This window comes from Plodia interpunctella, chromosome 13 (assembly GCF_027563975.2).
Source record: "Plodia interpunctella isolate USDA-ARS_2022_Savannah chromosome 13, ilPloInte3.2, whole genome shotgun sequence".
Classification (NCBI taxonomy): Eukaryota; Metazoa; Arthropoda; class Insecta; order Lepidoptera; family Pyralidae; genus Plodia; species Plodia interpunctella.
The window spans coordinates 9,974,359-9,986,341 of NC_071306.1; the positions used below are offsets into that span (position 1 = coordinate 9,974,359).

Here is an 11,983-nt window from a genome sequence, read left to right on the forward strand (position 1 = left end):
TGCCGTCAGACTCACTGTGCCCACAGGTTATCGCGAAATACTCTACGAGAAGCCTACTCACTTTAAAAAAAAAGATAATAAAAACAAATAGTGCTGGTCATTAAGCAGATTGTGCTTCAAGTTTCTCATCTGTCGGCGTAAGTTTCTCACCATGGTCATTATGGATATGGGAAGACCGCTAAATACTGAGAAATTAAAATCTTTTCCAAGATTCCTCACCTCTTTTTATGTTCTGAACAAAGAAAACTATTATTCAAGTATGTATCAAAGACGATTATATACAAAATTATTTATTTAATTGTCAGTAAAATCATAAAAATTATACAAATTATTTACAACAATCAGTCTATAAAATATATGGTATTATTCACTTTTCTTACATTTTATACTTAAAATTACGAATCATATACAACACAACCTGAAAAGCATGTTTTTCACAATTTTATATATAGACCGAATAACAATAATTAAAGTTAAAGATGTCAGCGACAAAAAATAAGTTACAAAACCATAATGTTTTCATTTCTTTAAAGAGAATTGTAGAAAGCTGGCACATACTCTCATCGTGTGTTAGTTTTTTGTCTTTGAAATTGTATTATTATTTATTTCTGTTCGTGTTTATAACACTGGAGTCGATTGAATATCATCGTTACCATTTTTTTGTTGGGTGCGTGATTATTTAGATTTTCTATTTAAATATATCTCTTACGTAATATACTTAAAAAAAATTAGGCTGATGATTTGCCGGCTCACGTGCACCTATCATAACTTTCTTAGCCGACCGCAACGTATAATCCTTATTTAAATACTAGGCCCGTTGATAGGAATATATTGTGTCTGAGACTAGATGTGGACTAGTCCTGAAATAAGTCCGCCGCTGGGCTGGTTTTCGGCATTTCTGTTCGATATGAGAAAAATATCAATACGTTTTTTTGCGACTGCTATCATTCAACATTTTAAAATGTATTGCAGAAATCACTAAAAAGTATAAACACCGTAGCTCTCCGCTTCTGTCCATTTCTAAACTTTTTACTTTTGAACAGCGTCACGGATCCTGATGCAGTTTTCACTGTTATTTAGACAATTTGTTCCCGAACGTTTCAAGCCGGTCCGGGTCGCTAGTATTATATAATTCAATAATGTATTGTGGTGAATATTTTAAAACGATTGCAAATAAAAAACACCGCGTGTGGTGTATACCTTCAGCCGAGCTGGCAGTGGTGGCCGCAGCCGGCCGGACACAGCTGGTGCTTCTGCATCCACGTCCTCATGTGCTCCAGGTGCCCGCCGTGCGCGCAGCCCTGGCACCACGCGTACAGACCTCGCACCACCTAACGAAAACACCATTATCATCTATCTACCTTCATATGGCATCTTCCTCACCGCCACTAGCAGCTTATTTATTGAGACTCAAGAGTTGAGTTCGGCTTGTGGATTTAAAACTGACCTGATGACAAACGCTGCAGAGGTCGGCGACGATTTTCGGCGTGCAACGGTCGCACGCGGAGCGCGGTCGTATGCGGCGACCGCAACGGCCGCAGCACCAGGCTATGCTGGTCGATTGCTGCGATAGCGACCACACGCTGCTCAGCCAGGACGATCTTATTACCTAGGCGATCGAGAAATAAATTGTTGAATTAGTCCCATCGAGTATCTCGATACCCGAGTAGGAACAACTGCCTTGGCATGGTATCGTTTCCCACTTATCACATATTACTTAATTTCAGTTAAAATTGAAATAACATATTTTCGTTTAATACCTGAAAATGCTCCTAGCGTGTTGTATAGAGTGAAATATGCGTGAGACACGCATGGCACGATTAAGGAACAAATATAAAATCGGTGGCAGTTTTAACTGACAGTTGACATTATAACTTTTAAAAATAGAAGTAAAAAATCATATCTGAAAATGTTTTGAAATTTTTTTTACATAATTTTAATAAATGAAGAATACAAATAAAATATAATGTTTACCTCTGTGGCAACGTTCCATAATTTATGTCGCTGGAGTATTTCTATGTAGCCTAGCAGCCATTGTTCTTGTAAGCTCTCGTCGATATACGGGAATAGGTCGCTTCTGCAACACAATATTTTAATAATTTTATACGTTTAGTGAAAAACGCGCATAGCGTACAATACGCCAAGCGTGTTTTGCCTTTCACTTTTAATCCACTGACTTGGACTTAATTTTTGTAACCCCATACTCTTGTTATCAATCCTCTTTGGGAATTCACTTATTTCATTTTATTACAAAAATGTAAACGGACTACCAGCGATGAAGAAAGAAAGCGAAAAATGTCATGAACAAGGCTCAAAAAATACAAAATGTTATAAATATTATAGCCAAGGTTCATGGAATTTTAGTCGTCTTGTACGATATCCACCACCAGCGAGGATTTGGTGGAGAGCTATTGCAGGACACGCGTCGTGGCGTTATGTACAACCTGTGTTGCTGCAGGACCAGCATGAGCACGGCGGCGGTCTGCACGTCGCCGAGCGCGGCGTGGTGTCGCAGCGCGGCCGCCACCAGCGGCGCCACGTCCAGCGCCGGCCGACCGCTGTCCGCGCGCACCGACAGGTAGCGCTGACCGTCGCCGGTGTCGCTTTCTTCCATCTATGTGGAAAATAGAGTGGTTGCCAATGACCAACGAACTAAAGACGACGAGCTAGCGAAGCCAAATCAAATAGAATTTTCCGTAGAAGTTGCCGGTCCATCTCGTATAAAACGGCAGATTGGACCTGGTACAAAGAGGTGGATACCAAAAGTAATTACAATATCACAACAAAAATGAATAAGTTAAACGCAAGATACATGCCTTTTTTATACAATTAATGAAACGTAACTGAAACTATAGGCAAATTTTCCATCGATAAACAACATTTAACACGTTCATTAACCCTTTCACCGCCAGAGTCTGGTTAATCCGACCAATGTTATCGTGTCCATTTCGCCTAGGTCGTATATATCCGACAAAATAGCTGTGTTTGTTTTTAGTGGCTTTTCCGACCCGTCATGTTTTATATTGTCTTAAACTTGTTAATATATGAAGATATATTACATAAAGCAATCATTTGTAATGTCGTACACTTTTGGCTCGTATTAAAAAGCCATAAAATTAAGTAAGAAGTTAGGTGAAATAACTGATAATATTCTCTTGTAATTGCATAGGTGCCAAACGCCCTGATCTGTTGTACTGAGCTGGGCGCTGGGGGCACGACAGCTGAGAAAATGCCAAGCGGTTAATAGGTTAAAGGAATTTTCGCATAGCGCATCGTTATATTGTAGCCTAAATTCACGCATTACGCTCGGAGCGTTTCCGTGACAAAAACTGCATATAAATTAATAGTTATGTCACAACCGGTAGAAAAATTTGATTAGTTTATTAAAATCAAATCAATTTTATGCTAGTCATTAAATAGTCAAGTCGATCGAACGTCGCTGATTTTTAGTTTCTAACATAAATAAGATAGAACAATATGCAACTCACAATATTCCTATCTTCGTGACTGATATTCCGCTCGAGCTGCGGCCCGCTGGAGCCCGAGCTCGAGCTGGGAGAGGACCCGGAGCCGCCCGGGGACACGGCCGGGATCATGCCCAGCGCCGCTTGGGTTACGCCTGTTTGAAAATTGTCTTGAAGAAAGTAAACAAAATGGATTTTTAACGAACTAATATTTTTAACAATACCAAATACAATGGTCAAGATTGGTTGATAAACACCAAGTGACGCCAGCCAACAAGAGACAGCGCACTCTTTTTCTTGACAGACTGTATGTATATTCGTTATAAAGTCTTTAATAAATAAACAAAATAAAATAAGTATATATATATAAATAAATATATTAAGACAAATCACACAGATTGAGCTAGGCCCCAAAGTAAGTTCGAGACTTGTGTTATGGGATACTAATTCAACGATACTATATTTTATAACAAATACATATATAGATAAACATCCAAGACCCGGGCCAATCAGAAAAAGATCATTTTCCATCATGACCCAACCGGGGATCGAACCCGGGACCTCTCGGTTCAGTGGCAAGAACCTATTTACCTCTGCGCCACCGAGGTCGTCGATTTGTGGCTTGGACTAAGGAATAATGTATGTGGGCCTTTAAGGGGTTTCAATAATGAATATCTGTATCTGTAGGATATAAATGAAATTATTTTCTGACGCGTAGTTAATAACAGCAAAATAATTAATTCCAGAGTGTCTATTTACCCGGTATTACAGAGTTGTGACACTTTGACTTACCGTCGAGTTCCGGCGGGGTGTGTGGCGGGGGCTGCGCGGGGGCGGGGGGCGCACTGCGCAGAGGGAAGGCTTCTTCTGGCAACGTCCAATCAGCTGCCTCCACATCGACGTAATGCGCTGTCGCCGCCGACACCCAGCCCGGATTTTCTATATCAATGAATCAAAACGTACATACGAGAAAACATTCCTAGCGTAAAAAAGTATACGCCAGGCGTATTTAAAAAAAAAAAAAGTAACAAGCGTGTTACCATAAAGTTATATATCAAGAGTCATTCTTTCAGAAGTACTCAAAAAGGTCAAAATACCAAACTAACACAGGGGAGGTGTGAAAAAATCATATCGACGACTTATTTTAATTTTCGGTTCCAGTTAATAAATAAAGTTTTCGAACAGGTCAGCCAGATCAATATGTAAATTTCCACGCACGTACCGTCCGTGTCCCGCAGTTTGTATTTGGCCGGCGGGATGTATATGCTGACGGTGGGCAGTCCTAGTACCCCGCTGTTATGGAACTGGGTCTCCACTCGTTCCTCTTCTACTTCTTCCAACGGCTCTTCTTCCACCGTGCTACGGAATATATTTCTATTTGACATTTGTTAGCTAAAGCGTACAAAAATGTTTTTCGTAAGCTATTTGTTAAGCTATTGGTCATCCGTATGTGTCTTTTTTATTTCAAATCAAAAATCTTGATATCAAATTACTTATTTACGTCAAATATTATTACTACGCTATTTGAAGCGACGTTCAAATTAAGTCAAAGTCTAGAGCAACCAACTCCTAGTTGTTTTCTATAAGGTTTAACACTGACATGCATTGACATACGTCGTAACTTCATACAATTTCTAAGTGATTCTGCGTCGATCACCCGACCGATGTCAATAGGAGGACGACGCAGCGCAACTGAGCAATGGGTTACGAGCGTAGGTGAACGATGCGACGCGACCGCAGCCTGATGTCGCGTGAGTAGTTACCAGTATTCAGAGCGCGACGGCGGCGCGACGCAGGGCGACGGCGCGGGCGAAGGCGCGGGCGCGGGCGCCGCACGGGGCGCCGCGCGCCGCGCGTACACCGCCGCCACCACCTGCCACACGTGCTGCACCTGCACCTCCATTGCAGTGAGGAATAAGGGATTGTTCCTCGACATAATGTTTTATCACTGAACAGATTTTGTCCGCCTGATATTTTAAGTACCATTTTTTCTAACTAAATACTGTAACAGGATACTTATTAAGTAAATAAAAAAGATTCCGGTATACCCAAAGAGTTGCTTAGGTTGCATTGCATGCATGCAATTAAAATAATTTTCTTTTGCAATAACAGACAGACACGTCAATTTTATTAATTTCAGTGGAAATTATGGGTATACTTTGGTATAACGAGTGGCATATTTTTCTTCCTTACATTACTTGATCATATATATTTGCCTCGCAAAAACTCTTCCCTAAAATTCAGTAATGCGCAGACTCTTCTGCAAAAATGTGAGATTTCAAGAAGTCACTCACCATAAACCGATTGACACTCTTGGCCACGTCAGCGTTATACGCCGCCAGCTCGTGCGGCGGGCCGCCCGTCATCTTGTACCTGACGGCGCACTCCAGCAGCGCCTTGTTGGCGGCGGCGAGTGGCGAGGCAGAGGCGGGCGGGGCGCGGAAGCGGCTGAGCGTGGACGCGGCGCCGCCGGGGAACGCGCGCTCCAGGGCTGCCTGCGCGGCCGCAGACAGCGACCCTGCCCGCGGCTGCTTGCGACTGTGGAAAAAGAAGTTAACACCGAGATAAGGATTAATTTTATAAGTAATGTGATGAAAATTAATAATAAATAATTAATTTTATAAGTAATGTGATGAAAAGGAAATGATTTTATCTTTTTTCTGCAGTTCCTCCTCCAAATCTCGAAATATGCAATCATTTTTCATATTAATTTTATGTTAGAAAAATAATCATCGACCGCAAGGCTAAAGAAGTAAGTCTAAAGCCCAAATATTGTAGTACTAGTAGCCCGTCTCGCCTTGGCTCGGGTAAAATGATAATAAATCACACACTAAAACCTTCGCAGGAATCACACTATCTATTGGTGAAAACCGTACAAAAATCCGTCCGGTAGCTTTCGTGTTTTTCGCGTCAACACGGACAAACGCGACAGGAGTACTTCTTTTTATTATAATATGTTAAGGTATGCATTTTACCCCAGCCCCGGCAGCAGTCTCTCATTGGCCACGTTGGTCTGCGGCGCGCTCAGTATGGGCGGCAGGGGGCGCTCGGGCGCGCAGTGCACGAGTTCCCCGCGCGCGGAAACGCAGACGCCGTGTGGATTGGCCCAAAGCACCGGGTGGGCTGCTTCCGAAAACCTGTGGAGGAAGGATGTTATTTCCATGTTGTTTTGATTGTTGTCATCTATTTATATCACCATATTCTTTGGAATAAATGATTTCTATTCTATTCTATTCCAAAATAATTATAAGTGGACCCAATATAGGGCCCTGAAGCACTCCCATGTAAACTGGTACACTTAATGAAGTTATTACCTTTATTGTCTATTAAAAATCCATTTCATAACTACATCATCTTATATTTAATAATAAATTCAATAACTGAATCAGTAATATTCAAAAAAACTTTCGTTTCTTTTTACTATATGTGATCTAACATTCTTTATAAATCGAATAAATATAAATAAATAAATATATTAGGACAAATCACACAGATTGCGTTAGCCCCAAAGTAAGTTCTAGACTTGTGTTATGGGATACTAACTCAACGATACTATATTTCATAACATATACATATATAGATAAACATCCAAGACCCGGGATCTCTCGGTTCAGTGGCAAGAACTTTACCACTGCGCTACCGAGGTCGTCAACAAAACGACACAGAGAAAAATATCTAAATATTAAAAATATCAAAATCCGTCGATCTTTGTATCTACCGATCAGCGTTTCACCGGTACTCAGCTGTAAAGCGTCAGAGACGAGATTTCGCTTTCCCATTTTTTCTTCTTCACTTCGCACGGTCTTCGGCGTCATTAGTAGTCAGACAATTGGCACGCTTATCCTCCTTGACAACATTAAGCCAGTACTTTTAAAGTTTGCCCTCTCTGTCGGATCCGGGAGGGAACGACATGGCCTGGCCCTATGAGAATAAAATATCTCACCGATGTCTGTACAAGGAGCAGTCGCGGCTGGTGGACAGGAAGGTGTGCGGCGAGGCCTGCCAGGCGACGGCCGTGGTGACGTCACGGTGCTCCGCGAACGTGGCCAGCGGCACGTGCGGCCGCCGCACGTCCCATACGTGCACTGCGCAGTCCAGCACTAACGCGCACGACGCTACTTGATACCTGACCAGAAATATAAAAAGGCCTGCTAAAATACGACCCCACATGATGGCCCTAAGGATATGGAGCCTATATCCTTCCGTGGGGCTAAAGGTCTTGGCAGCTGGTAGGCAAATATAGCATTCCCAAAAAGGGTTGACGTCAGGTGGTCGGCCGATCATAAAATCACAGACAAGTGTATAAAGTTGTAAGGTTTATTTTTATGCTGATCTCGGGTTCCAATCCCGAATGTAAACGTGAACCCGAGAGAATATCGCACACTGTGGATCTATATAATTTACTGTTAACAAAGTCGCAGACCTAATTATTTTGGGCCTGTGTGGAACGGACTATCTAGTCATGCTTACAACAATGCGTTGTGATAAATTGTATAAGATCTACATGTATTAATAGTATACGCGATATTTTGTTGCGCCGCTTCTTCTTCACCTGCGGTTTGGAAGCCGGCAGTAGCCTTAGTATAAGTATTTTGTGACATAAATAAGTGATCTATAAATTGGATAAAGAATTTTGGATTTGAATTATCATGGAAACGAAGGCGATGTGGAAAATTTCGACTATGTAGGACATGTGGAAACTTGCAAGATTTGATTACAGACAAAAACGTCGGGACACGCGAAACTAAATGAAAACTTGTAAAAAAGACCGCACTTACTTCTTCTGCGGTCTCCACTTGACGTGGCCGACTGACGCGATGGTGTATATGGTGTGCTCCAAGTTAGGCTTCGCGTGCACGTCCCACACCTGGTTAAAGATATAACAAGTTCTATGATATTACCTTCATATATGTTTGAAGCGGTGGTGGTGAAACGGTAAGTCCGTCTGTGGATCAAAAGGTCCCAGGATGGGATCAATCTGACCAATCTGACTCATATACATATAGTTGTATTCATAGACCACCAATTGCTTCCAGTGAAGGACTGTTAGAGGTTGATGTCCAAATAAAATAATTATTATTTAGTTGTAAATTGATATTCTGCAATTGGTTTACTAGTAAGCATTGATACGTCTGTCTTACAGAGTCAGAGTCAGATGGAGAGAAGTATTGGCAAAAACTAAATATTTATTTTTAGAGTGTGGTAGCAAGGTTTTTTTCAAAAAGTATTTCGATATATTATTTTTATATATTGTACATAATAAATCCGATGTAATTTGTAGAACTTGGTTATCTATTATTTGTTTACTGCATTATAATAACTTGTCGGAATAAATTATCGTCTGTCTGCAATACAATGTGATTGGCCTCGCGGCGGCAGTTTTGATGCGTGCAAGTGATCGGTATTGTTCATTGCATAGGGCAGGGGTTTATTGCGTAGCGGTGGTGCAGATGGTACAGTGGTAAAGACCGTTCGCATGTGATCGAAAGTCGAAAGGTCCTAAGTTCGAATCTGATTCATCTGTACATTTCATAGACCGCCACTTGCTTCCGGTGAAATAAAACATTACGAGAAACCTGCACACTGGTTGACAGTTAAGTTCAGTAGTATGTAAGCGACTACTTCCCTCTAAACGTCGATGGGTAGTTAATTAGGAAGATGCATTTAGGCGACTTGAATAAAATCCAAGATAATAAAATTTCGGCAATCTGAATTAATATAGACTTGCTATTGGTAGATAATTATGTAAATGTTAGTAGATAATTTGCATTAATTCTGTGCACGCGCAGACATTATCTGTGACCCAGTTACAGATTATTCGAATGCGTTACGATTGTTTATCATAACATTATCAACTGTGCTTGTTTTTAGGTTTACTGGGTTTGAAAGAGATTTTTAGACTGTTTTGTGATTCCTTGATCCAGCTTCAGATAAATTGGATCGAATGCAAACACGAGCGTTGATACGGTGCGTCATTTGCTGTATTTGGGATTTAAGCACAGTTTAATGAGATTCATACAGTTGTTTGACGGTCATGTAAAAGCGTTGACAATGCAGTCAGGGTTGTCACAAAATACGAACGGATACTGTAACTATAATTTAATTTAATTTTTCAAAAAGTTGCAGCTCCGTTAGTTTTGCTCTTTACGCGACAATTAACTTATTTGCTCTTATTTTCACTTGTCTCCGAGTACATAAGCTTGTACACACTAATTATAATTATAATGCGATTACGAAGATATAATGAAATTCATATAGAGATGACAAATAGTTCGTTAACGGCGGCATGTGGCAGACAGACAAGTTATCAGACAGATTACAAGATGATTGACCTATAAACAATCTAGAATTTATATAGTAGCGTTTGGAACATTTAGTTATTGGTCTTCACTAATATGATTCGCCGAGTACTCTGATATTTATGGCTTCCTGCTTGCCAGATGGGTGAACGTCTACACTGCCTACACTTGAAACCTCGTGTCCGGGAGAAACGAAATGTCTCTAACCTTGATAGTTTTATCCCGGGAGGCAGTGGCCAACCAGCGCACGTTAGGGTGCCAGTCGCATGCGAACACCGGGCCCGAGTGTGCCGTGAACTGCTGCAGGCAGCGCTCGTGCCGGCGCACGTCCCACAGCTGCACATTGCCGTTCTCAGAAACCGCGGCGAACGTGTGCGGCTGGTGAGGGCTGAATTGCACGTCACGGATCGACTCTGTGTTGCTGGGGAAGGGAAAATAATTGTCTGTTATTGTGGCGGTGACTACTATCGTGCCACGAACAAAACGCAACGACAATACAAGGCGCTCAAATGGTTCTCAATATTACAGACTCGACCATAGCGCCGGTCGAACTGATAAGTCTAGAACGCGCATGTGAAGTTTTCAAGATGCATACAACTTCTAAGATAACATTGAAGTCGCGCGGTCCCCAAGGAATCATTACTCACTACATTATTGCAATTAAAAATAAATTAGAATGCGGTAGGATGCGGTAATTTTATTTATTGTACTTTTAAACCACATAGCCTGCACTGCTCACACCTTCTTTGGGAACAACTCTATTACTGGTATATAAGGTAGTGCATGCTCACCTAATAAATGTGCGAGCCACCTCCTTCATGCGCAGATCGAAGCATTTCATCATGCCATCCTGGGAGCCGGAGATCAGCAGAGCAGGCTCCGTCAGGTGGAAGCTGACCTAGTATACAAATATTATAAATTCTTTTATTTAGACAAAAAGAGTTACAAATGGAAATATATTATAGATCAAAGGGATTATTTAAAACATAAGTTTACCTTGTTGACAGTTCTCTTGTGGTCGGAGAAGACATGTTCCTGCTTGGAGCGGCCGGACCTCCCCAAGTTCCATACTACCACGGCTCCATTGGTGGCAGCTGTTGCCAGAGTGTTTTCTGGACGATATTACAGTTATAAAAGTATGGTGTGTAAAAGAACAATAAAAGAGATTAAAATCTAAGATGTTTGAGTCACTATTTTCAACCCATACTGAGTTAGATATTGAGTGAGTGTTTTAGATTGCTATAAACTCAAATATACGTATAGACACTTATGTATTAATTTTCCTCGCATGTTATTATATTGTTTCATTAGGTGTGATTTCGACATGGTTTGTATTTGTTGTGTTGAAGTTTTTTTTTTTCTATTTACTTTTTCGGAAAAGAAAATCTTTGAAATATGTATCAAAAGTAAATAAGCAGTAGACGCAGTAGTTTGGGCTTACCTTCAATGCTGCTCCAAGCAACATCGATGGATGAAAAGTTTAGATTTAAATTCTTGCCAACCCTCAGATTGCATACTTCCGAAAATTCATTTTCGCCGATAGAAAACACTTTGAATACTGAAAATAAATAAAAATAAATGCAAATTTTATGATTATTAAGAGTTTAAAATATAAATTTTGCTTTACTATTACGTTTGTACCATTTCTTCCAGCGATTACTACTTGAGAACAGTCCTTGTTGAGGGCTAGCGCGTTGGCAGGACCCTCCTGCGATACACATATTGTATTTGAGGGTATCATTTTTGCATTTTACAAACCACAAAGTTAGACCAAATCATGAAGGACTGATTGTCTACATGGGCACTATTTAACCTTAGATTAATACTTTGATGATAATAAGTATTGGAAAAACTGTTGTACCACTAGAAATCTATAGTTATCTAATTAATTTATTCGTATTTTGAGTTAGTTTTGAAACTATTTTTAGGTTGTTAGCTGTGCCAAACACGCACGTAGTGACTATACCTATCCTCTTTGTTGACAAATAACAACTGACTGGACTGAGCGAACGAGACGAGAACGAGCGAGAGTTTGACATAAAAAATGTTACTAGTTAATTCGCAAGAACTTTTAATTTAGTAGTTTCCCTTGTACATTATAGCGATATTATATAATTTTCCGATTGATGGCGGATGCACTGTTGGATTTTCATTCCGGTAAATAAAAGCTACGTCAATCATATTATATACATTATCATCATCATATACATTAATCATACA

The 11,983-nt window shown here is 40.6% G+C and overlaps 1 protein-coding gene across 4 annotated transcripts; it reads right to left on the minus strand.

The window, feature by feature from the left end:
- Positions 1-274: 274 nt before the first annotated feature.
- On the minus strand, positions 275-11,767 carry Wdr24 (WD repeat domain 24). 4 transcript variants are annotated; one of them, XM_053754213.2, is made up of 18 exons: positions 11,405-11,767; positions 11,205-11,321; positions 10,760-10,875; positions 10,555-10,661; positions 9,971-10,184; positions 8,243-8,331; positions 7,408-7,590; positions 6,440-6,601; positions 5,759-6,002; positions 5,228-5,337; positions 4,687-4,823; positions 4,257-4,403; positions 3,489-3,634; positions 2,445-2,614; positions 1,975-2,077; positions 1,448-1,609; positions 1,201-1,331; positions 275-898 (listed from the first exon to the last, which is right to left on the minus strand). In XM_053754213.2, exons 1-17 carry the CDS (start codon positions 11,502-11,504, stop codon positions 1,203-1,205), a joined length of 2,436 nt encoding a protein of 811 aa, XP_053610188.1. In that variant the 5' UTR covers positions 11,505-11,767; the 3' UTR covers positions 275-898; positions 1,201-1,202. The 4 variants fall into 4 exon arrangements, with proteins under 4 accessions (XP_053610188.1, XP_053610184.1, XP_053610185.1 ...); XM_053754209.2 differs by having other exon boundaries at positions 5,228-5,355; XM_053754210.2 differs by having other exon boundaries at positions 3,489-3,619; positions 5,228-5,361.
- Between the last annotated feature and the right edge of the window lie 216 nt (positions 11,768-11,983).

Bases quoted from the DNA above. Each gene is read 5' to 3' on its own strand.
- Wdr24 (XM_053754208.2), bottom strand. From the start codon at position 11,504: ATGATACCCTCAAATACAATATGTGTATCGCAGGAGGGTCCTGCCAAC. The intron at 6,602-7,407 runs GTGAGATATTTT...CTTCCTCCACAG, and splicing joins TGCTCCTTGTACAGACATCG to GTTTTCGGAAGCAGCCCACC. The intron at 6,003-6,439 runs GTAAAATGCATA...CTTTTTCCACAG, and splicing joins AGACTGCTGCCGGGGCTGGG to TCGCAAGCAGCCGCGGGCAG.